The sequence below is a fragment of the Chiroxiphia lanceolata genome, chromosome 13 (assembly GCF_009829145.1).
Source record: "Chiroxiphia lanceolata isolate bChiLan1 chromosome 13, bChiLan1.pri, whole genome shotgun sequence".
Taxonomy (NCBI): domain Eukaryota; kingdom Metazoa; phylum Chordata; class Aves; order Passeriformes; family Pipridae; genus Chiroxiphia; species Chiroxiphia lanceolata.
The window spans coordinates 4,730,204-4,758,171 of NC_045649.1; the positions used below are offsets into that span (position 1 = coordinate 4,730,204).

General features: G+C 40.4%; 2 protein-coding genes across 3 annotated transcripts in view; one reads left to right on the plus strand and one right to left on the minus strand.

Annotated features, from left to right (window-relative positions):
* The window catches only part of PKD1L2 (polycystin 1 like 2), a 47,338-nt gene extending 36,040 nt beyond the window's left edge, over positions 1-11,298 (minus strand). The window contains 5 exon segments of the mRNA XM_032701527.1: positions 1,277-1,441; positions 1,997-2,410; positions 2,413-2,457; positions 4,548-4,661; positions 11,193-11,298. Coding sequence (XP_032557418.1) covers positions 1,277-1,441; positions 1,997-2,410; positions 2,413-2,457; positions 4,548-4,661; positions 11,193-11,298 — 844 coding nt within the window.
* Positions 11,299-11,462: 164 nt separating this feature from the next.
* Positions 11,463-27,435, plus strand: BCO1 (beta-carotene oxygenase 1). Of its 2 annotated transcripts, XM_032701617.1 has the most exons (11): positions 11,466-11,645; positions 14,811-14,939; positions 16,266-16,395; positions 17,664-17,811; positions 18,651-18,798; positions 19,780-20,000; positions 20,852-21,109; positions 22,249-22,348; positions 23,160-23,254; positions 24,843-24,954; positions 25,604-27,435. In XM_032701617.1, the coding sequence occupies exons 1-11, from the start codon at positions 11,570-11,572 to the stop codon at positions 25,774-25,776; spliced, it is 1,590 nt and encodes a 529-aa protein (XP_032557508.1). In that variant the 5' UTR covers positions 11,466-11,569; the 3' UTR covers positions 25,777-27,435. The 2 variants fall into 2 exon arrangements, with proteins under 2 accessions (XP_032557510.1, XP_032557508.1); XM_032701619.1 differs by lacking the exon at positions 24,843-24,954 and having other exon boundaries at positions 11,463-11,645; positions 25,604-25,732.
* Positions 27,436-27,968: the final 533 nt, after the last annotated feature.

The following is a 27,968-nucleotide window of genomic DNA, read 5'->3' on the forward strand; positions in this document are numbered from 1 at the left end:
CCTAAAGTTTCATGAAAAGCAATTGCTAGGGAGAAGAGAAGGAGCTACATCATCACCTCTATTAGGACTAGGGATTATAACCCTGTTTATCTGCTCCGTGAGGTGGGATTCCACTGGTCAACCCATACAGCTGGAGCTCTGGAGCAGCTGCAGAGCTGCAGGGGAGGGAGCTGAGGGAATGAAAAGTATTTGCAGAGGTGGGACGTGCTGGGGATTTGGGAGTGAACTGGGAGTGTTGGGGAGGAGGGCAGGGAGAGGATGTGGAACAGAAAATCAGGAGAGGAAATAAAACATTATTAGCTTTGCTTATTGTGGAACAACTTGGTATTAATGTCAGAAGTAGAGGAGTGCTGGACCAGGGCAGCAGCACTTCTAGGGCTTGTGGAAACCTGTACTTGCATACTTGATTCAAAGTCTTTTTATATTAGTGAGCCCACAGCCAGACTGTTCTTCCAGTGCTTATGACCTCAGTTCTAGTTACAGTTTAAAGTACTTATGTGCAAAGTGCAAGGAACACAAATTCCCCTCATATCTATATGTTGAATGGGATGATATTGCAGGCATTCCTTTCCAGGACTGTTTTTTCCAAGTCACAATCTAAGGGACACAATGTCTGTAGATTTTCTGCCTGAGCACTGAAATGCCATCAGGAAGCACAGGTTCCTGTCTGGTTCCTTAGCCCGGGGATGCCCTTGAACTTCACCTGATGGAGGGGTCTAGGAAGAAACAGGAAAAACTTGCTCTCACTTTTGCTCACTCCAGGCTGCCAGGAGTGGTTTCTCTGGAAGCCTGGCTGTATTTTTGCTTCAGTTACAAATGGAAATTATTTTGGCACACATTTATGATCAAGAGTGTCTTTACAGGGCAGTCATACAGGTCCCACCTCGCTCAGGTGCTGTGGGGATGTGGGAATTTATTCTTGCAACCATGCTTTAAAGTAGCCAGCTGATGTCCACTGTGGTCATGGACAGCTACACACGAGATTCACTCTCAGACCCATCTCTGCTTCACTAGCCCTCTGCTGGCACCCTGGACCTCAACAGTGGGTTGCTGAGCACCTGCACGTCCCAGTGATTTCTGGGTTCTTCCTTCTTTGGATCAGGTCTTACAACAGCACACTGGAAAAAGAGCAACTGCTGGGGTTATATTTTGCTTGTTTGCATTTAATAAGATTGATGAAGTTACTGCCCAGGTACTTTGAAAGCAACAAGGCAATTTATGCCCAGTTGTGATCACGGCACACGCACTTTGCTGTTCCAGTACTTGTGTATCTTACCAAACTCACAAATGAAGTCAAATTCCTGGCTGCAATTTTCAGTCACACCCCACTGATACTTGGCATTCTTCAGGATGTACCCACATGTGGATGAGAAGGAAGATGGCTGATCCTTGTACCAGTTAGTGTAGCTTATATTTGAAGAGTCCAGCCAAATCATTGACCCTGTGAACAAAGAAATTGTGTCCTGAATGTTTATTTTCTACAGTAATTCAATTAAGAGCCTGCAGAGCAGGATTGTAACCCTGCTCCTACTGAAGCAGAGGTGGTTTAGTCTGGGTAAGGATCTTCAATTACATTTTATATTGAACCTGATACAATCATTAAAACAGACACTGCCACTTTGTCCTGTGATACCAGCCTCAAGATTCCACCCTTTTGCTTGCATCAGACCTTGCAGCACTTCCTTGTGGGATGAATTGACTCAGCCTGCTCTTCCACTGGAGACCTAACCCAGCACATTTGTTTCACTGGGTCAGCAGCTGATCTAATAAACCACGTGTTCACACAACCACAAGACCCAGTGGAAAGGGGGATAATATGCAATTGGGAAGTAAAGCAGGCAATTAAAAACATCTTACTATAGATCTGAAGATACAGCAACAAAAGACAGAGGCTTCTCAGCAGATATCTACAGAGGGACTGATTGCATATTCTACCATGTTAAGAAAGCATCATGGGCTGATATAGATTTAAAGATGTGATTCTAAAACCACCTACCGTCAGTAGTTTCATTCTGCAAGGAGTTTGAAATGAGTCCTATCCACCACTCCTGATCCTCAGCAACATGTTTTTGTAAAAACTCTTGAGTTTCCTCATTTTGAATAAAGACAAGGTGCCCTCCTCCTCTCTCACACCAGCTCTGGGCACTTGTGAAGCTTTGCTGGAGTCTCACAAACTCGTAGCAGGAACGGTTGAAAGCTTGCTGGTACTTTGAGCAGGGGATTCCTTCATCATCAGTTGCTTCCTCCCCAGCCAAACATCCAGCAAGAGAAACCAGAACTGCAATCCCCAACCACATTCCCAGCTCAGTGCCCTGTGTGGCACTCGTCCTGCTTACCACACCACCACTCCTTTTGCTGCCTTCTTCAAAAACTTGAGATGTCATCCCTGTCACGTCATCAGCGTTCCTCCCCTTTGCTGCTTCCCACAGCAGCAGCAACAGAGCGTGGAACAGGTTGCTTGCAATATATAATGGTGATTGTGTCCAAGGAGACACACAACAGGTGCTGGTGCTGAGCCACTGCAAGGGCCTTGTGAGGCCCATTGTGCAAATGTCACATCCCAGGAGGGATCAGTTTGAAAGGAACACATTAAAGCATTGCTTTCCTCATGAGCAGACAAGATAAAGTTGATATATGCTGCTGTTGGACACGTGGGAAAGTGAGATAAAGCTCCTCCATCAAAGGCATCACTGTGCAAACGTTAAAGCTGGAGGTCTTTATAACAACAACAAAGAGATACAATAATAGGAATGAGAGGAGAATGAGGAAAGTGAGCAAAGCAAGGAGTTATGAGATGAGAAAACACATACTGCTCCTCTAGATACAATTTAAAATTTTTAAAACTATTTAATGGTTTTGCATTGCTTTATTTTTAGCAATTGTTAAATTGTCTGAGGTGCTTCTTTTGGATGCTAATGCAATGTCTATCATTGAATCGTATTCATCCTGCCCACCTGTTTACACATATGCAGTTTAATCTCAGCTGTTCCAAGAAAGTTTCATTTTGAACTGTCGTGTCTTAGAATTCCACACCCCAAGTGAAATGCTCCTGTCATCCCTTAAAAGCTAAGTTGCTCAGTTTCATAGAGCTACAGTATTTATACCTTCTGGGAGGTAGAGGAGAAGGCCTGAAGTTAAAATAATGATTCAGAAAAGATGAAAATATTGCCTTAATCATCAGAACTACTTGGGAGCCCTATGTGCACATTCCAAAGGCTGCTGATGGACCTCAGGAAGCAAGCCCAGCAACATTTAAGAGCTGAAATCCTTAAGTGCACCTCAGCTTCCTTATGAAAGATACCCATCAGGTTTACAAAGCTCCAGTAGAAACACAGCACAAAGAAGGATCTGTAGCTATCGTGATCCTCCTGCCCTTGGCATTAACTCCATTGGATTTGATGCCATTATTACTAATTTATGGCACCATAACCCAAAACTGAAAGAACATGCACTTATATTTAGCCATGGATCAGTGAGCCAGTTACTGCAGCCCAGAGGTGCAGGAATCTGAGATGCTGGATGGATTCCTGCATTGCAGAAATGCCTCTTGCACTGTTGCACCGGGGAGCTGAAGGCAATGCCCACACCTGCACTGTGCCAGTGCAGCCCCAGCTTTAAAGCTTCCTGCCAAAGTCAAGTATCAAATGTTTGCATCCAGTCAAACGTTTAAGAGTGATCTTCAATCCCAAGACCTTTCTGGACCTCCAGTTCGTGGCTGTCTTGCTCAGCTGGATAAAGCAGGACTATGAAGAGGGTTTTCAAGATAAAGTTTATGGGAAAGTGTTTAATGGGTAGGACAATTGTGGGAGATGAGAGGAAAGGGGAAGAAAATATACTGTGATGCCTCCATAGACACTGTGCTGGATGTTTTCTTTCTCACCACACCTGCAAATCAAGACTTCAGCTGCGGAACCATTGGAGCAGATCCCACATGAATTTCTGACTGATTAATAGGGAGAGCTTATGGAGCAGCTGAGATGTGACTATTCCAACTGGGTTTCTCTGCTCAGGAGAAGGCCATATTTTAATTATCTGATGGATCTGGCCCAGACACCCATCCCCTCCCTGGAACAGACCACGTAACTATGATTATCAGCTGGTTCTGTTGGGAATGTCCACAATTTAGGAATCCCTTTTGGGCCACATACAAAACTTCCCAGGCACCAGTTTGGGAACCCCCAACCCCACCGTTTTGCATCCAAGCTGCTGCAGCAGGCGGAGCTGGGGGCACCTGCTGTTCAGTCAGTTGGCCACTGTATATTTGCATGATATTTTCTTCAGAGTCTTTGCTTCTTCTGGGGGGCCCTGCTGACTTGCCAGGCTTTGCAGAAGCTGGCAGCCAGCCCCTACTTTGGCCTTCAAGATATGAGAAACACAGCCCGTTCCTGCAAGCACAGGTGTGATGGAGGAGACTCAAACATATCAGACTTAGTGGCACAGCCTGTGCATTCCCAGTGGGTGCCTTTGGCTCACTTTTGTGAGGAATGTGTTCTGTAGCATCATCCAGCTCTCTCTCTGCAACTGGAAGTTTGACTGCATGGACATACTGCTAAAAATGCCAGAGCTGGGGGTGCCACAGGCTGTCCTCTGGGAATCTGCTCCAAAGCCATTGAAATTAATGGAAGTCTTGTCTCTGGCTTCGACGGATTTTGAAACAGGCCCTGAAAAAGAACAAATAATGTTTGGAAATGTCTACAAATAAAGCCAAGCTCTCCAAGTGAGTCTACTGTTGGCAATTTCTATAGCAATGTGCATTTTTTTCCTAATCTACGGTTGCTATAAGTAACTCTTCAGCTGCCTGCAGCAGATGGAGAGTGGAAGAAAGACAATTTCCCTCCTTTTGCAGTTTGTTGACTTCATATATTTTAGTGCCAGTAGAGCGGTCTGTCAGTTTATTCTGCTTACCACAAGAAAAGAAAATACTACTTTTAGGCATCAAAATGAGGGTGTTCAGGAGAAGAGAAAATTCTGAAAGCCTTTTCACTCATAAGTGAAAAATGACTGGATGTCAAGTCGACAGTGCTCCTTGAACTTACCTTCTTGTGGGAAACCTGCCTTTTGCATTCTTCCTCAACAGAAAGACTTTCTTTTTTAAGTAGTTTTTCCAATATCTTCACACCCTCACTCCAAGCTGCGATAAAGCTTTGAATGGCTCCTTTGTTTGTGAGCTCTCTTGAGTCTGTTGGAATAAGACTTTCATTTTTTCTCAGAAGTGTTTTAGGGGGCCCTGCAGATCTCTTACACAGCCCTAACTTGCTCTCGGGAGTTGCATGATGGTGGCCATGGAGGGAAAGTTTCTTCAGAAAGGCATTGTGCTATATAAAACATCACAATTGACAATGATGAGTGATTTACTCCTGGTTTTCAAATGGATCCTTTGAGCTTTATTCACTTTTTCTTGTTGTTTTAAGTAGAAGCTCTCGAGGTGAAAGAAATTCAAAGCATATTTTGTTTTTGAAATGCTGTAAAAGTTATTAGGTGTTAAAAAAATAATGGTGGCCTACACTGAGATTCTCTAAAGGAGCCTTCTAGGTGCTGTTCAATGCTCCTGAAACTGAGCCCCTTAAAACCAGCTCAGTTTTGATGTCCCAATCTCAAAGTACTCCTAATCCCCAATTTATTTCTTTTTAATCTAAGTTTATATATATAACTTCCATGCTATTCAGAAAGTTTAACTGTATCAGCCAAAATTTCTAGGACCCAGGAGATGAGCACACACAACTCTCATCTAACACGTGTAGGTGCAGTAGGATTACCTTGACACCTCCTCAAATCAGCCTTTCATGCCCCAAATGAGGCATCAAGCCTAATTGCAATTTTTTAATAGTACAAGCCTGAATTCTTGTTCAACACAATCAATAGCTCCATAGTTCAGGGCACCCTGAATCCAGCTGCACATTTCTCCATGACAACTGAAGCTGTCAGGACAACACATCTCACTCATAAGACTTTTCTGTTTTTCTGAACTTTGGAGCCCCAGACCTGAGGAAAAATCAGATCCAGAGTTTCACTGGGCTAGCAGAGAGCTGGGTGTGCAGACAAGGGGGACAGGTGTGGTGCCCCCACTGGCTTTGGGGTGGTCCTGTTCTGTACCCTAGTGCAGATTATCTGCACCATGACAGCCTGAGAACCTCCCGTGATTCCAAAGGGCACTGCAGCTCTGCAGAAGAGCTCCACAACCCATAGTAGAGGCCAGAAAGTACTAGACTGAAGAATTAAAGAAGTGAAGAGCTGCCAGTGGGAAGGAATAAATCACACCCCCATTCATTTTGGCTGTTGTTCATTTGCCTTGAGGAAGAGCAAGTAAATTTACTCTCTATGAGTGGATATTGCCATCTTTACATTCCTGAGTATTACTGAATGTAATGTATAGATTTTATCAGGAATAGAAATATATCTTTGTTCTATTAATTGAATAAACATAAGAATGGAAACCTGATTTACACTTCTTTGGCTTTAAGGTAGAAAAAAGACTATTTTCAGGTATATCATTAAGTTAAAATCATGAGTAGTCTATTTTACTGTGTCACATAAAGTTCTTCAGCGTGAAGAACATTATTACCTGAATAGGTAATAACTGAGTCCTGAGCAGACTGTACAGAAAGGGATGGAGAAAAGCCCCTAGGTCCACCTACACCTTCTCTCTCCTCAACTGGCTTTAAAAATGCCCATCTCCCAATTAGTTTAAGAAGGTGGGTCACAATCACCCTTTCTTCCTTGCTGCTCTCCTGTGCTGCTTGTCCTGATGGGGAGACCTTGTTATTTGCTGACCGAAAAGGGTTTGGCCTTGTTGTTGCTTCCACTGTTTAATTTTCCATGAGGCAACACACTGAACTTACCAGTGAGCCGTGCCAAGTTGCAATTTTGATGGTATCTTGTTTATAAAAACAGGGAAAACAATTCTTATCTCATATAGGGCGCAATAATTAAATTAGACGCTCATGCCTGGCAGGATGGGGTCAGGATGAAGATAAGCAGGATTACATTCAGGAGCTGTTGGGTTGGACATAATTTCTGTTTATAGGATGTGTATGGTTACCTTCTGGCACAAACATCCCCTGGATAAGTCCCTGAGGATCTTTTCCTTTGGAAGCATCTAATACTGCCTTTGGTCTGTCACTGGACTTTCCTCACCTGCCATACAGTTGATGCCTCAATACCTGCCTCTTTCCCAGCTCGTTCCCATTTGTTATTGCTTTCCACAGCAGAACTTTGACAAGTAGGAAAAGAGGGCTAAGTGTGCCCTGGAGTGAGCTGGAGTTATTGATGGCCAAGGTTAGCCTTGAGTTCAGCAGAAAGGAGCAGAACTACGTGAAGAACCTGATGACACCTCTTGTGTCCTTGTGATCATGTTTGAGTAAGCGGCACAAATTACATGTGCCATTGCCTTAATATCTTAATTAGAGAACTGTTCAAACCATTAAAGGTGCCCTCTTTGAGTAAAACATTAACTGCTGGATACAAATAGACTGAACTTTGCCTAGCACACACAGAGACACAAAAACAATTTGCTTGGATCTGAGTTTACAGGCATCACGACTTTCACTGGTGTCATCTGCCAGCTCTCCATATTTCTGTAGACAGGAAATCTCCCTTTTCCACAAGATTTGTAAGCCATTCCAGCTTCCACCTCTTCATTTAATTTTGTTTCACATTTTTCTTCTGCTTGTTGTGAGCTATTTCTGAGCTTACAGCACATGAAACCAGAAAGAAAAAACCTGTATTTAAAGGATTCATTAATAATATCTCTTATCAGTAGACATCCAACACCTTAGAAAAGAGATGAGCTTCACAATCCCCATAATGAGAAGACTGGAGGTCCAGCAGCTTCACCATTTTTGTGCTAAGCCCTCTACACTCAGCTGCCACCTGACTAAAACCAGAAAGAAGCTCTTTAGAGTTTTAATTTATGTTCCCCCGAAGTTGTACAGGAGGCTACAAGGTAGGACAGTGTGTAGCAACATTAATTCTGTCCCTGCACGTGCCTGTGACCCCATTTCTACACCTTCAGCCCTGGAAGTGAATGCCAACCTTCACGCTGTCATTCTGCCCACTTGAGAACACACGACTGAACTGTATAATATCACATATTAAATCATGCAAATCGTCTTGGGATGTTGAAAGGTGCAGATAAGGTTGTAGAAGCCTTACAGTGAGGAAGTTTATGTGGCTGTTTATTTGTTTTACTCTCTAGTGTTTAAGTATTTGGGCATGATGATCACTGGGCAGGCTCAGCTTGGTTGAAATCTAGAATGAGTAGGCCAGTAGTTCTGTGCCTAAGCACTTAAAGAGTTTTAACACTAAGTTACATTATACTTTTATTTTAACGAACGAATCCGAATTTGTGGTGATATGTATTAAAACTATGACTGTATATAAAAGAATATAGTATTTTTATCAAAGAAATTGTGAAATCTCACAAAAATCTCCCCCCCCCCCCCCCAAAAAAAAAAAAATTAAAAATCTCATCAAGGACATTCAAATCTCACAAAAATAGTTCTTTTGGTCCAAACAATACTGATCAAAATAGTGTATGATCAAAAGTGTTTTGATCCAAATGCAATCTGGTAAAAATAATATATGGAAAGTATTGTTATTTAAATTTGAACAAACTATATTAGTCATTCGTGTTTGCAATTGTATTGGGACAGTGCAAGAGACACATTCCTAAATAATCTGGTGGTAGTTTTGTGAAATGAGATCATGTCAATAAAACAGTATTTAACAAAGATAAGAGCTTGCTGTCTCCAGCAGGCAAGATAGCAATCAGTGTGATTTCAGCAAGAACAACTCCTGAGTTCATATCAGGTTTGCTGTTGGAATTTTATTTGGTAGTAGGAGATAACAGTTGTAGTTGAAAGTTCTTAGCAGCGCTGAAAATTGTATTCGTCAAGTCAATTTGACCTTTGTTAATGGGCTTTAATTAGAACTCAGACTTTACAAGCAGAAGATTGAGATTAAAATAAATTAAGTACTATAGAGATAAGGAATTATATTGGTGTCTGAGTGATTTTTAAGGCAATGATTTGCTTCTTGTTAAGTGAACCAGAAGTACAAAGGTGGCACTCAGCAGTGACATCGTTGTACCAGAGCTGTGGTTAACCAGCTTTGCTGTCCCTGGGAAGTACCACCAGACTGGTGCTGGGCAGGGTAATTCTTTGCTCCAAAAATGTCTTCTTGGCACTTTTAAAGTTCGGGAGAGAAGCTCAAGGCACACAGAGACTTTCAGAGGGAAGTGAAAGTGAGAAAGAAGCGAAGAGGAAACAGCTTGTAGCCTTCACCACAGTTGTTTAGAGCAGAAAGAAACACAGTGAAGCAAACCCACCCATGGTGGGGAGCTGATGAGTTCAAAAATGTTGCCATGAGGGGTGAATAGAGAGAAGGAAACTGGAGAGAAAGGCTACATTTGGTTGGGGGAAGTTTTATAGTCAAAGGGGTTTGCAACAAGAAGAAACATTGTGAAATAATAAAATTAGAAAAGTCACCTGATCCACATCTTCCGCTGGTGATAATTACATATAATTGTAAATCAGTGCTTTGATATTTCTCCATTTCAATGTAGAAAGGGGGAAATGACACAGTTGGCAAGAAAATTCATCTCTCCATACCTTACTAAACTGCTTATTTGTCATTCGTGTGAGGAAAACAACAACAAAAGTGTTTTGTTGGTAAATGAAGTATCTTTTACTAACAAGCAGGAAAAATGAGCTCTGCAAAGCTTCCTTATTTAAGTTGTACAAAATATCAGACAACACTTTCAGGCATAGACATTTGAAATTAACTACCAAACACATTTAGATTGATTTCAGAAGTTGTTGAATATCTATAGCTTCTTATTCTTCCATCCAAACATTTAACAGGTTTCCAACTAGCTCATCTTGGCTGACCTTTAAACTACATGAACAGTCATGGTGGAGAAGGCAAAAGAGGTTTGAATTAATCTTTTTATTTCTTGCTTGCTCTATGGAAATCTTAATACCACTATAGATAAGACAACTCACAGGTCAGATAATGAAAACTGCAGCATTAAGAGCTGCACACAGCAATGGATGAGGATAATGAACACATTAAAGCAAAGCAGAATATCGTGGACAGAGAAAATGTCCTCATGGCTTAGGGAAAGTAGAGTTGGGCAGCTCTGGTTTTTTGCCAGATCCTTTTCAGTCTCTAACACTGCTGAAAAATCCCCTACTTGACTTTGTGTATAAAGTAAGTTAACATCTCAGTGCACACACACTCTTTGTCTCACACATATGCAAGTCCATATATGCACATATATAGTGTACATGTGCATTTATGTGCATGTATCTGCAGATGTGGATTTTAGTGCCCTTCCTCTCCTACAGCCTTCTGGTTCATTCCTGCTGTTTATTAATATTCCTAATTCCAACAAAAATCTTATATTTTCTTTTTTAATCTCATTTCTTATTTTGTTATCTCCTGCTTCTTCAGTGCTTTCCAAAGATGGGCCAAGACGTTGTCCTGGTGATCCCCTGGAGTGAAGGACAGGCAGTGGGTTAGGAGAACAATATATAATGAGTGTATCAGAGCAGTCTGTGGCACAAATTGTGTTTTGAATAAAATAAATATGTATATTTCTAAGAGCTCAGTCGGCTTTAAGAGGTGATGTTAAAACATTTTGGGAACAATGGTGATTTAGCTGACAAAATCAGATTTTAGGGTAACCCCATAGGAAATTGCATAATATATAATTGTGCAAAGAATCTCTTTATCCTTCATGGTCAATGGAGCCTATGATTTGCTCTGCAATCACATGCTTTATATTGAAATAATTCTCTTCCCAGAGGATTTTAAAATTAACAACATTGGACTCAGTTAAGTACCTTATCTAGAAACAAAAGCATGAAGTTAAAAATCTGCCTTAATTTAAATGAATCCTGCCATACTTTCAGAGTGGTTTCAGGTCACACATGGCTGAATATGGTAGAGTGACTATTTGTGAAGAGATATTTAATTCAAAGATGTGCCACTCAGTTGACTCTGGAGCAGCTTGGATGTTAAGAAATACAGCCCATGACTGTTCCACGATGATAGTTTGTTAACTCATAGAATAGCCCAGTTCAAATCCACAGAATGAAAGGAGAGGATGATACCCTGCTGTGAAGTGTTTGTCACTCCCAAAGAGCCAAAACCAGAGCAGTGGGGAGATGTTTTTCTTTTCCTCTCCCTACCTGCCGAACAGGACAAGCACACCTCGGCAGTGTCCATCATTTCCCTGGAAAGCCGCAGGGATGTTTCATCCTCCCTGTCTGTGCCCCGGCTGTGCCTCAGCCCCATTCCCGGGAGCAAACGGGCGTGTTACGTTTTTCTCACTTCCCCTTTCAACCGGTGAAAGAGTTAATTTTCATGCGAACGTGCAAGAATTACGGTGTGTGTGCAAGGGATTAAAGATCAGCTATTATAAATTGGCAATCTATAAGCCACCGGCCACCGGCCCGCGTTGCACTTTGACCTTATCTTTATATGTAACAGGAAAAAGCTGATCTGAGCCCAGACAGAGGGGGAACCAGGGCGGCTGCGGGAGCGCCGGGCACAGCAGGGACCGGGAATGTCATCAGCGATGGAAGCACTGTACGGCGGGAATAAAGAAGAACACCCAGAGCCCATAAAGGCCCAGGTGCGGGGTAAGTGAAGGAAAATCTGTTCGAAAACGCGCCGCTGTTTTGGTGGTTTCCAACCCGTAAAAACTGCGACAGTTGTTCACCCGAGGCAGCGCTGGAAAGGGAAACCGAGAGGGGGAGATACGCGAGGGAGTTTTGTTTAAAGGACCGATCTCAGATAATGTTTGTGACCCTGCTGGGGGCTTCTTCTCACTTCGTGGGCAATCCTGTGTACTTTTCAAAAGTCTGTTTGAACAGGGCTCACTGAAGTTGGTGGTGAGGGACGAGAGCGGGATTTAAGCTCGGCCGCTCCCTCCCCCATGGCGCTGCTCAGGCTTTCGCTTTCTTTCTCTGGGACTCTTCCCTCCCTTCCCTCTGTCCGCTCCCACTCTTCCCGGGCTCCTGGGGGGGCTCACGAAAATCCGGGCTCGTCATCAAGTAGCCAAGCAGCAGTTCTGGCTGCCCCCGGGGAGCGTTAAAAAGAGGGTTGAGAAGTTAATCCAGTAAAAACTGAGGAGTTTCCCTCAGCGGAAGTTTAAAGTGGCTCTCTAGGGAGGGACGCTTGACCAGCCTGTTATTTTTCCTGGTTTCTTTTACTTTACAGAAGATTTTTTTTTTTTGCTACAGCTGCAGAAGAGGTTTGTTGCCGAGAAGCCCTGTTTAGTAAATCTCTGCTGTATTGTTTGCGACAGGTAGTCCAAGAAATGTAAGGAATCTTACACTGACTGTAAAGTCACTTCCCAAGTACAACACTTAAAAAGACGACAATTAAAACTTGCACGACTTTGTTGTTGTTCAGTTTGGTGGTTGAATGGGAAAAGGTTTTGTGTCAAGTCAGACGAAGTGCTCTGCTATACTGGACTTTCAATTATTTTATGCCTTTATGGGTTTATGCCTTTCAATTATTTTTTCCCTCAAGATAACTACTTATTGAAACATTTGAAGTTGTTTGCAAACAAACCGTTTATCAGATCTGATCTCTATTATGCAATAGTTTATTTGAACAAAGACTGCATATTTCAGAAAATAAAGTTATGTATACGAAATATTCCTGTATATAAAATTTCATCGCTAAAGAAAACTCGTAGAGAACCTTGACCTCTTTAAATATTTTGCTAGTCCTGAGCTCTGCCAGTATTTTGGCTCCTCGTTACTCAATATGTACACTGTAAATATAAACACTTACTTTTAAGATCAGCTGCAATTTAACCCATGCTCTCCATGGGAGCCATGTACAGCCATGTCTGAGACTCTGTTGCTACAGTAGTTAATAAATATCCAAATATTTGAGGGTCCTGTGTCACTGTTGTGTCCTCACGTGGTAGGGAAAAGAATAAAGTCCAGATTTTTAAAGGAATATAACACTTTAGGATGCTGACTGGTACCAAGTGTGATTTACCAAGTGATTGGTACCAAGTGTGAAATGGTTAATTCCCATTAAGATGAATTTTCATCTGAAAACCTCACTAGCTGACCCTTTGCTCCATGTTTTCCATACTGAAAATATGCCAGAAACTACACTGAATTGCTCCAGAAGTTTCAGAAGCTGTATTAAATCCACAGTGCCTTAAAAAGAAGATCCTCTTTTCCCCCTGTTTATCTCTTCCAGCAAAATTATTTTATTGGCCTGTCCTGAAACTTTTTGAGCATCATTAACACACAGGAATAATCTCTAAACAAAATTTTTAGCCCTAATAGCTGCAAGATGTTGCCTGAATTGCCCATAATATGGGAGAAATAGCAAAGCTTCAACCTGCTACTGCCAGATAACAGGAAGTATAGAAAGGGAAATGGCAAGAAGAAAAATATTTGTATTTTAGGCATGTAAAAAGACTCAACTTGTTCAGCAGTTAATGTTCAGTAGTCAATCAAATGAAAATCATGGATTTATTTTGAATATGTAGCTCATAATGCTATTCTCTCTGAAGGATTGTTTTTCTTTTGCTAACTGGTGATTTCTTCACTGTCTTCCCACCAGCTATTTTTAGTTACTCAGGTTTTGTGCAATAACCTGTATTAAAGGTTAAACCATGTTCATCATACACAAAAAAAGTACTATAATTGTTGCTTTTGAACTTCTTGTGTTGGAGAGGGGAGTAAGATTTGGTTTTCCAGGGTCTTGTAGGGACAAAAAAAAAAAAAAAAAAAAAAAAATTCTTCATCTGTTGTGTCAACAATTTTTTATCTTCCTCATGTATTCCAGAACTGTGACCCTAATGAAGTTATGCCCTAATGGTGGGTGATGGCTGCCCAGTCCCTGGAATTGTTCAAGGCCAGGCTGGATGGGGCTTTGAGCAACCTGGTCTAGGGGAAGGTGTCCCTGCTCAAGGCAGGGGGGTGGAACTAAATAATCTTTAAGGTCCCTTCCAACCCAAACTATTCTATGAATCTGTGATTCTAACTGTGTGGAGGAACAGTATGTAATTTTAAATGTTCCCTCAGGAGGCATACACAAAGAGAAACAAGTGAGGCTTTTCATTTAATATCTGTCATGCTTTTGTTCATCTCTTTAACACCAATGACATTCTTTAATTGTTGTCATTCTGTGAGTCAAACGGTAGATAATATTTTTCTTGCAGGGATTTGATGAGGAACATTTCTGATTGAAAGCTCAACAGTACTTACATATTTTCAGTATAATATTCCTACACTTTATTTGTGTACAAAGCACCACATTATGACCAATGTCACAGAAGCACTCCCAAAATGACACTACATTATGCTGTGTAATTTAATTAATGGGATTTTTACTGGAATTAATTTAACCTGAAGTCTAAATTGATATACTGGAGGCCAGTGCAAGTCATCTAACCCATAAAATATGTTTGTTTCTGATAAGCTGTAGCTTTTCCTGGCACGAATATAAGGGTTGAAATTTATCACTGTAAAATCTGAGTGCAGCAAAGAAAGGTCCAACTTTATTTGCTTCCTGATAATTAACAAATTACATTCCAGCAATCTCATCTTCTTATAGTAATCTCATATAACAATAGTAAGAGTCATGCAGAATGTTGCATTTTTGAGCAGAGGAAATTTTAGTGAACCCAAACTCCAACATAATTGTATGATACTGCAAATCTTAACACACCAGTAGTCTGACTATATGAAACCTTTGTCCTTAGGAAAACTGTCCTGGAACAGGCCCCTCACCTAAATGAATGGATACTGGTAACTCCTTTCTGTTTATAGGTCAGCTGCCCACTTGGTTGCAAGGGATCCTTCTCCGGAATGGCCCAGGGATGCACACCGTAGGGGACACCAAGTACAACCACTGGTTTGATGGCTTGGCTCTGCTGCACAGCTTTACCTTTAAAAATGGTAAGTTCTTGCACATCACACTAAAAACAGCTCCACCCCCCATATTTTGGTGCCTTACGTTGCTAATTCTGGTTTGAGCTGGATTAGAGTGTTTGAGGTTTTTTCTGCGGCGTGGCTTGTGTGGGAACTGCTGTGGGAAAAGTCTCTCCAAGCACCCTCCCACCTCCCTGTCTGCAGCAGGAGTGTCTCTGCAGGGCTGTTATCAGGGAGATGTTATATTATCCTTTTTTCAAGAGTGCCAAAGTTCAGTGTTGACAGCACAAAACCAGCTCTGGGCAGGTCACTGCAGGGCAGCCTTTCCCTTCCATCCAGAGCACGAAAACCTCTGCTGCTTTAAAATGGATCAGCCCTGTAATATCTGGAGATTTTCTGTTGTGGATGAACAGCCTAATTTAAGGGAAGACTAATATTCCCCTTTGGGGATTTGGTTGCAGCTATAACAGCTGCCAGCAGAGTAACTGGGCCACTGTGTCACTTCACACATCAGACCTCACTTAGGTATTTTTGACACCCCTACAGTCCATTCTCCTGCTTGTCATCTTTATGGGGGAAAACAGGCAGCTCCTCTATCCTAAACAATCACATATTTTTGTTTTCAGTTAGAGCATTTTTCATTCATTCAGCTGTTTTACAGTGTGAGGCAGGATGGTTTACACCTAGATTCTTGTGGCAAAAAGTATGTGTCTATAAAAAAAAAAAAGGGATTTACTCCTGCCATCCTCCAATCCTAGTGCTCACTGTTTAGTTTTCATTTCTGTGATTGGAAGCATTTAATGCATTTAATGCAACTGCAGGATCTCCTTGCCTGTCCAGATCTATATCCTTAACTAAATAACCTATAAAGAAATGTTTTTTTTTAAATTGCCAGTATGTTTTAATTATCTAAAACAAACAGAGCTCACTTAGTTCAAGTGTAGGGATCCATTAAATATTTTAGGGCAGACATTGACTCCTTCAAGCAATTTGTTACTCTGTCATAACTAGATTTTGCCAAAACAGGAGATTATCACATCGGTACTTGGATTGTATAATTAATCATTTTTGCACAATGTTTTATTTTACTGGAACAATTTATCCAAATCCCTCCTTTCCCCTCAGAAGTCCCCCAGTACTGCCCAAAAGTGTTGGGAGTCAGGGAATCTTGGCAAATTGCTACCCATCTCAGCAGCCACAAAGCCTTTCCAAACAGGGAGTTAGGGGCATTGTTGGTTTCGTTCCAAACTATTGTTGGCTAAAGGACAGCTGCTTGAGAAACGCTACCTAATTTGCTAATTTTCTGAAGAACTAAGTCTAAAATGTGATGGAAACCTGCTTGTTGTTCTTCAGGTGAAGTTTACTACAGAAGTAAGTACCTCCGAAGCGACACGTACAACTGCAACGTAGAAGCAAACAGAATCGTGGTGTCTGAGTTTGGCACTATGGCTTATCCAGATCCGTGTAAAAACATATTTGCCAAGTAAGCAACGCTTTCCCCAACAAGATTCTTCTGTTTATTTCTCTCCCTGTTTACCCTGACACATCTGGACAGTAATAAAATTGGCTCGGCAAATTTACAGTTGCTAATTATTGAGAAGACCTCTGTGGATTAGTCTAAGGCAAACACTGTAAATTGATTTTGTTGGCTGGTTTGTTCACTCAGCACAAACAGATTCTGTAAAAAACAAACATTTTCTTTCTTGTGCTTTTCGCAAAACTTACGATCCTCTGTAAGGGGAGAAGCAGCAAGAGAGGAAAAGATCACAGAATCACAGAATATGCTGAGTTGGAAGGGGCCCACAAGGGTCATCAAGCCCAACCCTTAGCCCTGCCCAGGACTAAGAGATAGGGAAGGAATTAATGCAAAGTCTATTCAACAAAAAGAAGAGAAGCATCAATAACTGCAAAAAATCAGAAAAGCTTTTTGATTCAAGCTGAGAGGCGAGGTGTGAGCCACCATGTTATCCTTGGTCCTGTAAGATTGGCTGTAGGTGTTCCCTAACAAATGCCAATAGCTCACCCCTCTCTACTTCCTGGCTGAACCTCAAACATCATATTTGGTAAGAAAACATGCAGGAACAGTTCTTGCAGAACAGCTGATATGTTGCAAGTCGTTCCCCTGAGATCAGATGATTTGCTTCCCTCTTCCAGCACTAATAGAGTAACTGGCATTTTAAGTTCAAAAGGGATATAAGCAACTTTGTCTTGGCTTCCAGGGACTATGATAAAATCCTACACTTATAAGAAAAGCTTTGGAGCCCATGTGTGAAGTTTGATCTTTGAAATCATAATTGTGATATGGGATAACACTGGGAACAAAAATATTCCTTCAGGGAGTATATGACTATCTATGAAGGCATACACTGAAAAACCTTCCAGCTTTTAGGTAGGAACTGCTAGGCCAAATTTTCCCAAGGTAGGCACAGGAGAGTGTGTAATTAGCCCATCCTGCTAAAGCAGTGCATGTGCTAGAGCTGACAGCAGGAATGGGCCTGGATGCCCATTTGTGCATGGAAAAACATTTGTTTTCATGTCCCTAACCCTCCCCCAGACCAAGGGCATTGGAGAAGTCCATCTCCTTTGCTTTTCCACCCTTTCCACCGAGGCAGTGTGGGAGCCGCCAGGAGAGGGCACAGCAAGGAGAGACAGCCCCAGGTCACACTGCCCGGGTGACTTGTGCTCTGTGCAGGGGAAAGCAGCTCCAGCTTCCAGCTCTAATGAACCCACTGGGAATTTCCCTCTGTACAGGGCATTCTGCTATTTGTCTCACACCATTCCTGAGTTCACAGACAACTGCCTGATCAACATTATGAAAGCTGGGGATGATTTTTATGCTACCAGCGAGACCAACTTCATCAGGAAAATTAATCCGCATACTCTGGAGACGTTGGACAAGGTATAAACCTCTGCCTGTCCTTTTAGTTCTTTGTCTGCTAGTGATTAAAGTTTCAGGCTGACTGATAAGGATCCTTGAACACATGCAGGCCACAAAATATTTTTCTTCTACTGTTGCCTTACTTTTGAAATCATGGCAAAGTGAAATAGTGAAGGTACCAGATCTTTCAAGGACTTCTGAAATCAAATTTAAATCCCATGTGGTTTGGGAAAAGCAGGGCTTTGGGCAAGGTTGCAGGAATAATACCACAATCACATGATTATTTTGGATGATTGCCATTATTATGTATCTCAGTTATAAAATTATTTACATAATTATCAAGTCAGTAGGTCAGTTATATGACTACTTTTCAAGAACCTTATGCAAGATATTACTTAATTGTCAAAATGGAACCTTGATATATGGAAATATACAATGAGGTTTTTTCTAGCACGCAGTACAGTTTGAGTACAACTTCCAAAATTGAAATCAAACAGAAATCTTTTTGCTCCAGCAGGTTGCCAGACCCACAGCCCTGTTAAATAAACTGATTCCAGGGTGAAATGGGAATTCACACAGGAATTTCTTTAGCTGATCCTCCCCTGGTGTTATGTGGCTGCAGGGGAGGGGTGACTGTAATTCAGATTCTGTAACTTAGTTCTAGCCTTGAATTAGGAAATGATTTGACACAAGCCATTTGGTTTAAATATTTAAATTTCAAGGTCGTTTGAAAATGGGGTGCCAGTAAAAGGCTGCCAGTGTTAAAAAGCTGATGGATTTGTGTTGTTAGCTGAGATCAATTTTAATTCTCTTACACTTCTCTCAGACCTCTTATTGACCTCAGACCTCTCATTTTCCAGGTTGACTACAACAAATACGTAGCTGTAAATGTGACAACTTCTCACCCACACTATGACAGTGCTGGAAATATTCTCAACATGGGCACTTCAATAGTTGATAAAGGGAAGACAAAATATGTTCTATTTAAGATTCCTTCCTCTGTGCCAGGTAAGATATGTCTTTTATTGGTATTTTCTAGAAACTTGTTAGCAATTTCTTTTCTTCTGAGGGTAAGGAGGAGTAATATAGCTCATCTAACAACCAGTGGTGTTCATTTTCTTAATTTCAACTTATTGTGAACTTCATGTTAACTGCTTAGCCTGTCTGGGCATGTGCTCTTACAAAGGTCCATCTTGAGTACTGTGTAAACAGGGTATTTCAGTAGGAAGGACCTTACTTTCAGATGAAGATTTGAAAAACAATTTTCGCTATAGGGCAGTATATATAATTGGAAGTTGTAAATTTTAATTTCTTTGTAAACGAAAATTCTCACAAAATGCTGATACTGTGATGATAGGGAAGCAAATAATACTTAATATAGAGCAAATTCTTCTTTAACCTGGCCTACAATGGGCCTTGCTGAAACACCATCCTTTGTTCACAGAGCAAATCCCTTACTTTATTTCCTTCAAATAATATTTTGTGTGTGTGTGGTGTTGTTTAAAATCAGCTGCTAATGGGATGCCTGTCCCTTGCTGAACAATCAAGAGGCCTCCAAGAGCTGCAAGATCAGTTTGTAATTTCTGGCTGGGGCTCAAACAAAGTCAATATAGGTCAAGCAGGAACATCTCCTTAGCAGTTAAAAAATATGGGGACATTTGAACTCTTTTTTAAAAGCTACTGATTTAAGTAAACACCTTTCTCCTCTATACTGGAAATTCTGAAGGCAGTAACCAGTGGAATCAAATCCCAAGACAAGGGGCTCTGCCTGAATGGATCTGGCATTGTGATTTCACTGTGTTGCTTCACTGGGATGCAAACTTCTATGTTAATTATACAGTAGTAAACAAACCACTTTCTTAACAGGAAAATGCAACTAAAACTGAGAGGAACCTGTTCTTCTATGCGTGGGAGAAACCCAAGCACAAGTTTGAATAGGAACTTACTATAAATATATTTTTATTTTTGACCATTTTTGTTTATATTCAGAACATGAAAAGAAGAAATCTTGTTTCAAACACCTGGAAGTGGTTTGCTCCATCCCTTCTCGCTCTCTGCTCCACCCCAGCTACTACCACAGCTTTGGAATCACAGAAAATTACATCATCTTTGTAGAGCAGCCCTTCAGGCTGGATATTGTCAAAATGGCAACTGCTTACATCCGAGGGGTGACCTGGGCTTCCTGCCTTGACTTCAATAAGGATGACAAGGTATTTTTCCTGATGCTAAGCAAGGGAGTCAGGCAGGCCAGTGACCTCTTCCATGCTGTTCTGTTGTCATCTGGTTCATTAATTCCAATAGTCCCTTGTTTTTTTAAACCCTTGGCTTTCACGTTGCACTCTTTGTTTAGAAGTTGTCCTTTTTTTGGATACTATCTCCCATGTCCAGAAACTTCACAAATAAATATGCTGAAGCTCTTGAGAAAGAGGGTAGTTTAGAAAGTAGGTACTGTTAGAAATACTGTGTTCTAGCAGAGAAATTCCGACCTGCACCAGCATCTGAGACACATCCAGTTGCTCCTGGCCCAAACAAAATGAGATCTACTCTGGGGGCATTGCATGTGATAGAACCAAATTGGTGGAGCAGCCTGCACTGAACAAAAGGAGAATCTTTCACTGTGGCAACTGAGGGAAAAAACCTGTTTTCTGAGGACCATGTTTCCACTTATTGATGCTCTGGCCATCAATAAATGGGACTTGCTGGGGTACAGAGCATCAGCACAGAGCAGTACAGAGACCCTTGACCAAGGCAGATTTATTTAACTTAAAAAGAGAGCAGGGGATTTTCCAGGTTTTACTGGAAAATTTCAATCCTCAGCCTAGCCCAAAAGTAATTTGCAATAGTAAAAGGAGCTTAAAGCTCTTCCACACTCATTTTATTCCAGCAGTTTTTGGTCTTCAGGTTGGAACTTCTTGTCTCCCAGCAGCAAACCCCGAGCTCTTATTGTGCTTCAGTAGACAGACAGTGATTAGAATGGTGATGGTTACCATTAGAAAACAGTTTTCTAAATAGCTATTTGCTGACTGTGAACAGTTTTCAATAATGTTTTTTTATCTTTCAGACTTGGTTTCACTTTGTAGACAGGAAGACTAAAAAAGAAGTGTCCACCAAGTTTTATACTGATGCCATGGTGTTTTTCCACCATGTAAATGCTTATGAAGAGGATGGCCACATTATTTTTGATATTATTTCCTATACAGACAATAGCTTATATGACATGTTCTATTTAAAAAACATGAATAAAAACTTTGAAGAGAACGCCAAGCTCACCTCCGTCCCAACCTGCAAACGATTTGTTGTTCCTCTGCAGTTTGACAAGGTAGAAAGAAAATGGCTGTTTAATGTGTTCTTTGATCAGTACTTTAAAATAGATCAGTGTGATCAATGGGTGAATTACTAGTTGCCAGCCTTTATGTGCAAATTTCTGATTCTGGGATACACAAAATGGGCAGGAGGTTTGTTTTGTGTATGTACTGTGAGAAATGGCAGCAAACATCTGGACACAGTTACGTGGGTCCAGGTGCTGACACCATCCCTTGTGGAGAACAGGGCTATTGGGAACGTGGCATTCTCTTACCAGGGAGATTATTTGTTAAATGCCATCAAATACAAGCAGATATATCACCTTGGCTGCTGGCTGCAAGGGCATGTGTGAGGTTTTTCACAATCTGTTTACTGCACTTTACTGGAAGCCTACATTTAATACACACACGCTCCCAACCACTGCAGTGGTTTTATTAAAGTAAGAAGATTTCATTTAAGTGTGAGATACACCAGGAAGAGAAAAGATTTTATCTTTCAGTTTAATTTAAAACATCATTTTACATCATTGTTTGCACAGAAGATCTTATACTGCCCAGCAACTTGGACAAGTTTCTGCCTGATACTTTTGGAATGGATATTACTTTTTCTTTCTACATCCTGGAATCTTGCTGCTTTGTTCATGTTTCAGAAACAGCTCTGCAGCACTGACAAAGGATGACAAGGGGTCACACCAGCTGTTCAAACTACCCTGTGCAACCTTAAGAATTCGGCAGTAGCATATTGAAGAGTGTATTACACCTATTTTTGCACTTGATTTTTAGCAGGTGCAAAAACCTAACATTGGTGACTTCTAGTGGGAATTTGATACCCAGTTCTTTGAAACCCATCTTCATTCATTTAATTCACAAATTTGTTGTACTTTTGGAACATAGCCAAATGTATCTAAACCTTTCTAAGGACTCAGTGTGATTCAAAATGATTATTCTATGATATATTAAAATACTCTGAGTATAACAATATTTCTCATGGAAACCTCACAATGTTACAAGAGAAACACCATAAGAAGGACCTTCTTGAAAGTTGATTATTTGTTTACTCCCCACATTGTTTATGTTAATATCAAACACGATGATAAATCTAAATTAGAAGCATATCCTTACAGACACAAGGGTTTTCAGTGTATATCTCTTTCAGGATGCTGGAGTAGGTTCTAATTTAGTCACACTTCCCTCTACTGCAACTGCTGTAAAGGAGAAAGATGGAATCTACTGCCAACCTGAAATACTGTGTGAAGGTGAGACATAACCATTATACAGGTCTCAAATACATTCTCCTACACACACAGAAGTGCATTCTAATAATGCCTGAGAGCTGTTCATATATGGAAAATCTTTATAAAGCAAAGGGAAATGACACTTTTAATGAACATGCTTAGTGTAGATATTGACAGTGTATTTTTTTCTTCTTTACTGCCTTCCTCTGGGTCTATCCAGTAATACATGACCCTGAACATTTAAATGCCTGATGTTACGTGAGTTTTGTGTTAATACAGGATCCCAAGTCTGATCTCACATCTATTAATAGGGCTTGCAAATCTACCTGTTACAAGAGTCATTTTAGTTAAATGGGTCTGTTATAAATAGTACCTTCAGTTTTTACTGTATTTTATTATGTTTGCCTGGAAAAGCAGATTTTTAACCTTTTTTCAGGGAATAATAACAGGAATATGCAAATAGTATATATTTACCTAAAGTGAAAGTAATGTCTTAGAATGGTAGCCTCCAGTTTTATCTCAGTTGTTCAGGTCATGTATTTATGAAGAAAGAAAAAAACCCACGCCGAAAAAAACCTTCATAAATTCCAGTATAATGAATCCCTAAGAATGAAATATCACCAGTTTTTGAACTAACAACCCTGGCTTAATTATATTAACACCCATCTTCTGCTTCTTAGAAATTCAGACATACAAACTCTATGCAACATCTTTATTAAATAGTGTCAGGGTTTTCCACAGGGCAAAACTTCCTGAAGATTGCTGTATGCAAATGTACATTTCAGTTATTTTTCTTTTCTTGTTCCTAACTCTTGAACTTTATTTTACCCAGGGATAGAACTGCCTCGCATCAACTACGACTATAATGGCAAAAAACACAAGTATATCTTTGCAACGGAACTGCAGTGGAGTCCAGTTCCTACAAAGGTATAATTAACATTTACAAAGTCAGTGTTTTCCCATTTGTGGGTCATTCACATGCAAAGAAACACGAAAAGCCTGAATTCTTATGAGGGTAAGCTCATGTTGTACCATTTCCCTGATAAAGTATTAATAAACTCAGGCTTCTTTCTCCAGCTTTCAATTCCCACAAAGACTCTTGAATAGTTACTGAGACCCTCAGTTTTCTGCTCTATTGGGCTGAACCTTCTGTAATGTGCCAAGAGCTACAAAGGAGGGAGTAGGAAGAAGTACTGATAGATGTATATATTTAATACTTTTTTACCTTTTCGAAACCTAACTAAAAAAAATAAGATATTGCAATGCTACCTAATAGACTTTAAATATTAAAACAATATCTAATTTTTCAGAAAGCTTTGTATTTTACTGGCTGGTTCTCTCTTAGAGGGTAGCAAATGCTTTGTTTACCTGTGCATGATGCCAGCTTTTCAGGAGACAGCCTTTAGTGTTAATCTTTGAAGGTAAGAATGTTATACAGACAAACTCACTCTTTACAATTCTTGTTCTGTGACTACAGGGCAGCACAAATTGAGGTCACTGTTGGTTCTTATATATAATTACCACAACTGATTACAAAATAAAGCTGGATTTCTGCATGATGCAAGAAAATTTATTGCAGCATATCTGACAGAAGCTCAAACAAATCTGCAAGTTTGTGATTTCCAGTGTAGATAATCCCTGATTGACTTAAACATAACAAAAGATGCTGTTAGGAGATTTTGTTTTTTACATCAGTTGCACTTTAATGAATGCAAGCACAGCAACCACCACATATAATCCACATATAATCCAATATAATAAGGTAAAGTCTGTCAGTGAAATTGCTGTAATCTTGAAGTTAGACGAGAGAATTCTTCCAAATTCTTCCTCCGCTAATCAGAATAGTTTCACTTTTGTGTAAACATATTTTTTGGCTTAAGATCAAAAGGGAAAAGAATAGAACTGCATCTGTGTAGGTAGAGAAGAGGCCTTAATGGAATTGAACTGAAAATGCCAGGCATCCCCTCTGGCAATTGGTTTGGCCACTCAGTGAGATGAAAATCCACACTCTGCGCCTTCAGTAAATTCCAGTGTCTGCCCCACTGGTTTAATCTTTACCCCTCACTATGAATAGCCTTGGTTCTGGCATAGGTACCCTACTGCACAGTAGAAGGCCTTGAGAAATAGGGAGAATAATTCACAGGATTAGAAAATGTTTTCTGCTCTACTGCAGAATCTCAGTGAATTGGCACAAGGACTTAAATGTTCTGGGCCTTGGACTCTGTAGAGTGAGGGCATTATTTACACTGAAGATCTCATGATCTGTTAGTATTTGTAAACTATAAATGGAAGGTGCAATCATAATCTAACGAGATGAAAAGAACATTGTGTGATTATGCAGCCACTAAATATGTCTCCAAAATTTAACATTTTCCAGGTGTTTCCTTCTTGTGCCTTGTTGCTCCTTAACCCTTAGCATTGGTGCCCCCTGCCAGCTGTGTGTTCACATTGTACCTTTGGAAAAAGCTACTGTTGGGGTCACTGACATTTTTCTTTTCTGGTCACAACAATTTAGATTGCAAAATTTAATACCCAGACAAAGGAAATGCTCCACTGGGGAGGGGAGGACTGCTGGCCATCAGAGCCCGTCTTTGTTCCCAGCCCTGATGCAAGAGAAGAGGATGACGGTAAAATAACGACACAACATTCTGAAAGCTGGGGTTACATGAGTTTTGTATTAAATCTTACATGTTTCGTTGTTCTTAAGTCAAGAAAGCTGGGTTCATGCTTCCACTGGGAGATTAAAATTAGCACCAGCCATTTTATTCCTGCAGACAGAAAACCAAAGTAACAATAGACCAAAATCAGCTTCGTAATGTCTCAACGGAGCCATAAACAATAAAACCAATGCTTAAGATTTTCCAGAGAGCCACTCAGAGATGGATTTATCAACAGTGGGAAGTCAGTGATGTTACCAGTGAGAACCAGTGGCACTGCAAGTATTCCTGTAATGTCCATTCCTGTAATGTCCATTTTCTCAGCTGAGCCCTTGCAAAGGCAAATGGCAAACAGCTGAAAGGATGAGCCCCAAAAATACCAGGAACAGTTTGGTGTTGGTTTGCTTGTTTTCCTTCCCAATGAACTGCAGGCAGACCAGCAGAAAGCACAGAAGAGAAGCATCCATTAGTTCTTGAGCACTCTCAGTAAAGTACTCGATCTAGTAAAGCACTTAGTATTCTGCAACTCGCAGGAAATAAGAACTGTTTCCTGACAGTGTTATCTTTCCTGCTTGCTGTAACTATTACATGCTTCTAATTCTTCATTTGTACATCATAGGTGTTGTTCTGACCTGTGTTGTGAGGACTGATCCAGAGAAAGCACCCTTCCTACTTGTCTTGGATGCTAAAACATTCACAGAATTGGGACGAGCCACAGTAGATGTACAAATGCATCTGGACCTGCATGGAATGTTTATACCAGAGCAAGATTTGAAGACTGAGACTGAATAAAATGCTGTTTGTCTTATTGCACAGACAAACCTTGTACTGAATGGGGGATAATATCCTTCAGGAACAACCTTCTCTTATGACAAGAAATGACTAATTATAATCTCTTCAATATCTATATATAATCTCTTATAAGAGATAGCAATGCCTTTTGTTACAAATTCTTATATGCACAACTGGTCTATCACTATTCCAAAAGAAGAATTATGAGTATGAAGTGCTAATGTTTTATACAACTCACGGGGCAGGGAATAGGAGACAAAGGTAGCAAGAAATGTTTTATTTGAGCAGGCTGAAGCTTTGTGAGGCAATGAAGTACTGTATTTATAGGGTGACACATGGCATGAGTCACAGATGGCTGCAGGTCATGGAACTTCCATGGACTGTTGCAAGACTGCAGCTGACAATGAAAGTTGTCTCCTGCCAGAAGAACCTCATGTTAAACTATCTACTATATTAATAATTCATGACAGTGTATTCTCTTGGTGCTTGATTTCTTAAATTCCACCATAACCAAAGTATTACGTTGAGGTGCTACATTTTTCTTATCCAGAATCCACAATACTGCAGCTTTGCTAGTCATTTCATGGGGTATTTCTCACTTTTATGTTGACAAAACCAAGTAACTTTATTGAAATAGAATATATATTTTTATGTATCATTCAATTATACTTTAGTGATACTCAGTCTTAAGCATTTTGTATTTAAATCAGTTTTCCCTGAGGACAATATCTGACATGTCATGTAACTAGATGATTACGTTGTGTAAAAGTAAAAAAAGAATTGTAGTATTTATTAATATTGCTACTCGTGTCTGTTAATAACAGTATGTATGTGAATGAGGGCAGTGTATTTCTAGCAGAACTCAATACACAGGAACAACAAACTGTTTAGGGAAAGAGTGAAAGATCTAATCTAGGTCTCATCTGAACCACACAGAAGCTGAAACTATATACGAGCTGTTGTTGCCAGAGCTGAGCATTTGCTTTATGTCTGCTTAGGAGCATCCATATTCTCACATGGGTTTATCATTGCCTGTACCTGATGCTTCCCAATAAAAGTGCCCAACTCTCACTAACAGGCAAAATTAAAAAGTACATTTCAACATCAAGTTCATAAAGTGCCAAGTACAGTGGGACTGGTTTTCGTTACAGGAATGGCATTTCCTAATCCCCTGAGTGTATTTCTGTTTCCCTGTTCAGGGCATTGATTTTTCTTTAAATGAGAGCTTTTTTGCTTTGAATTGTATTTTCCTGTTGTAGATACATTTACTGTTGGAGGCATCTTTACTGACAGAGAAAACCAGGTGTACATCCATCCATTTAGGTGTTCATCTGGTCTGTCCATATCACCACACTGCTCAGGTATCTCTCACTTTTATACACACATTCTCACAGTGTCTGTGCTGCTCATGCTGTTTTACAGGTAGGAAGCAGAATGAAATCGTGGTCATTTACTATCTCCCCATCACATGAGGATCTGGGCCTTGGTGACTTGTTCAGGGTTACCTAAGATGTTTAGAGCAGAGCAGGAACTGCACCAACATCAGCCACGGTTCCTGTCTGCTCTGTAACAACTAGAACTCAGTTTCTCTGCTTAAGTCTTTTCACTTTATAAGTATAAAGAATATACAGGTTATTTTTAAAGTTTAAAAAAAAAAAAGTCACTGTGGTCAGGTTTAGTTAAAATATGCAGTTTTGGGCATTCAGAGGTTTACATGTTCCACAGAATGGAAATAAATACTTCAGTAAGGTGTGTCTGCAGAAATAGTCACCTCTAGTGTTTCCAAGGCATGTTAACACTAGTATCTAAGAGAACTTTTATCTTCTATAGAAGAAATTGAATTCCATTTTTGAATGTAATATGGAACTGGTATGGAAGCAAAGATTTGTGATATTGGCAAAAGACACCAGCTCTGGGGTTGTTTCTTTTGATCTCAAAAAGTTTGGATTTAACAAGTGCCCACAAATATTTCTGAAACTCTAAGATGGCAATGAATCAAAAGTCTAACCATTATTATAGATTGTATTTTAAGGATTTTTCTTCAGAATTTCTTCTGTAGAACTCATAGGGTTATGGTTTTGGATGATCATGAGTTTGGACACAGGACTTAATTGACTTCTAAGGAACTAATTCTTACTGGTAGAGATGACATGATAGGGAAACACTCACCATAAAAGCAACCTGTAGTCTAA

Coding starts and splice junctions, on each gene's coding strand:
- BCO1 (XM_032701617.1), top strand. CDS start 11,570: ATGTCATCAGCGATGGAAGCACTGTACGGCGGGAATAAAGAAGAACAC. Junction 18,799..19,779: donor GATTCCTTCCTCTGTGCCAG/GTAAGATATGTC, acceptor GTTTATATTCAG/AACATGAAAAGAAGAAATCT. Junction 21,110..22,248: donor TTCCTCTGCAGTTTGACAAG/GTAGAAAGAAAA, acceptor TATCTCTTTCAG/GATGCTGGAGTAGGTTCTAA.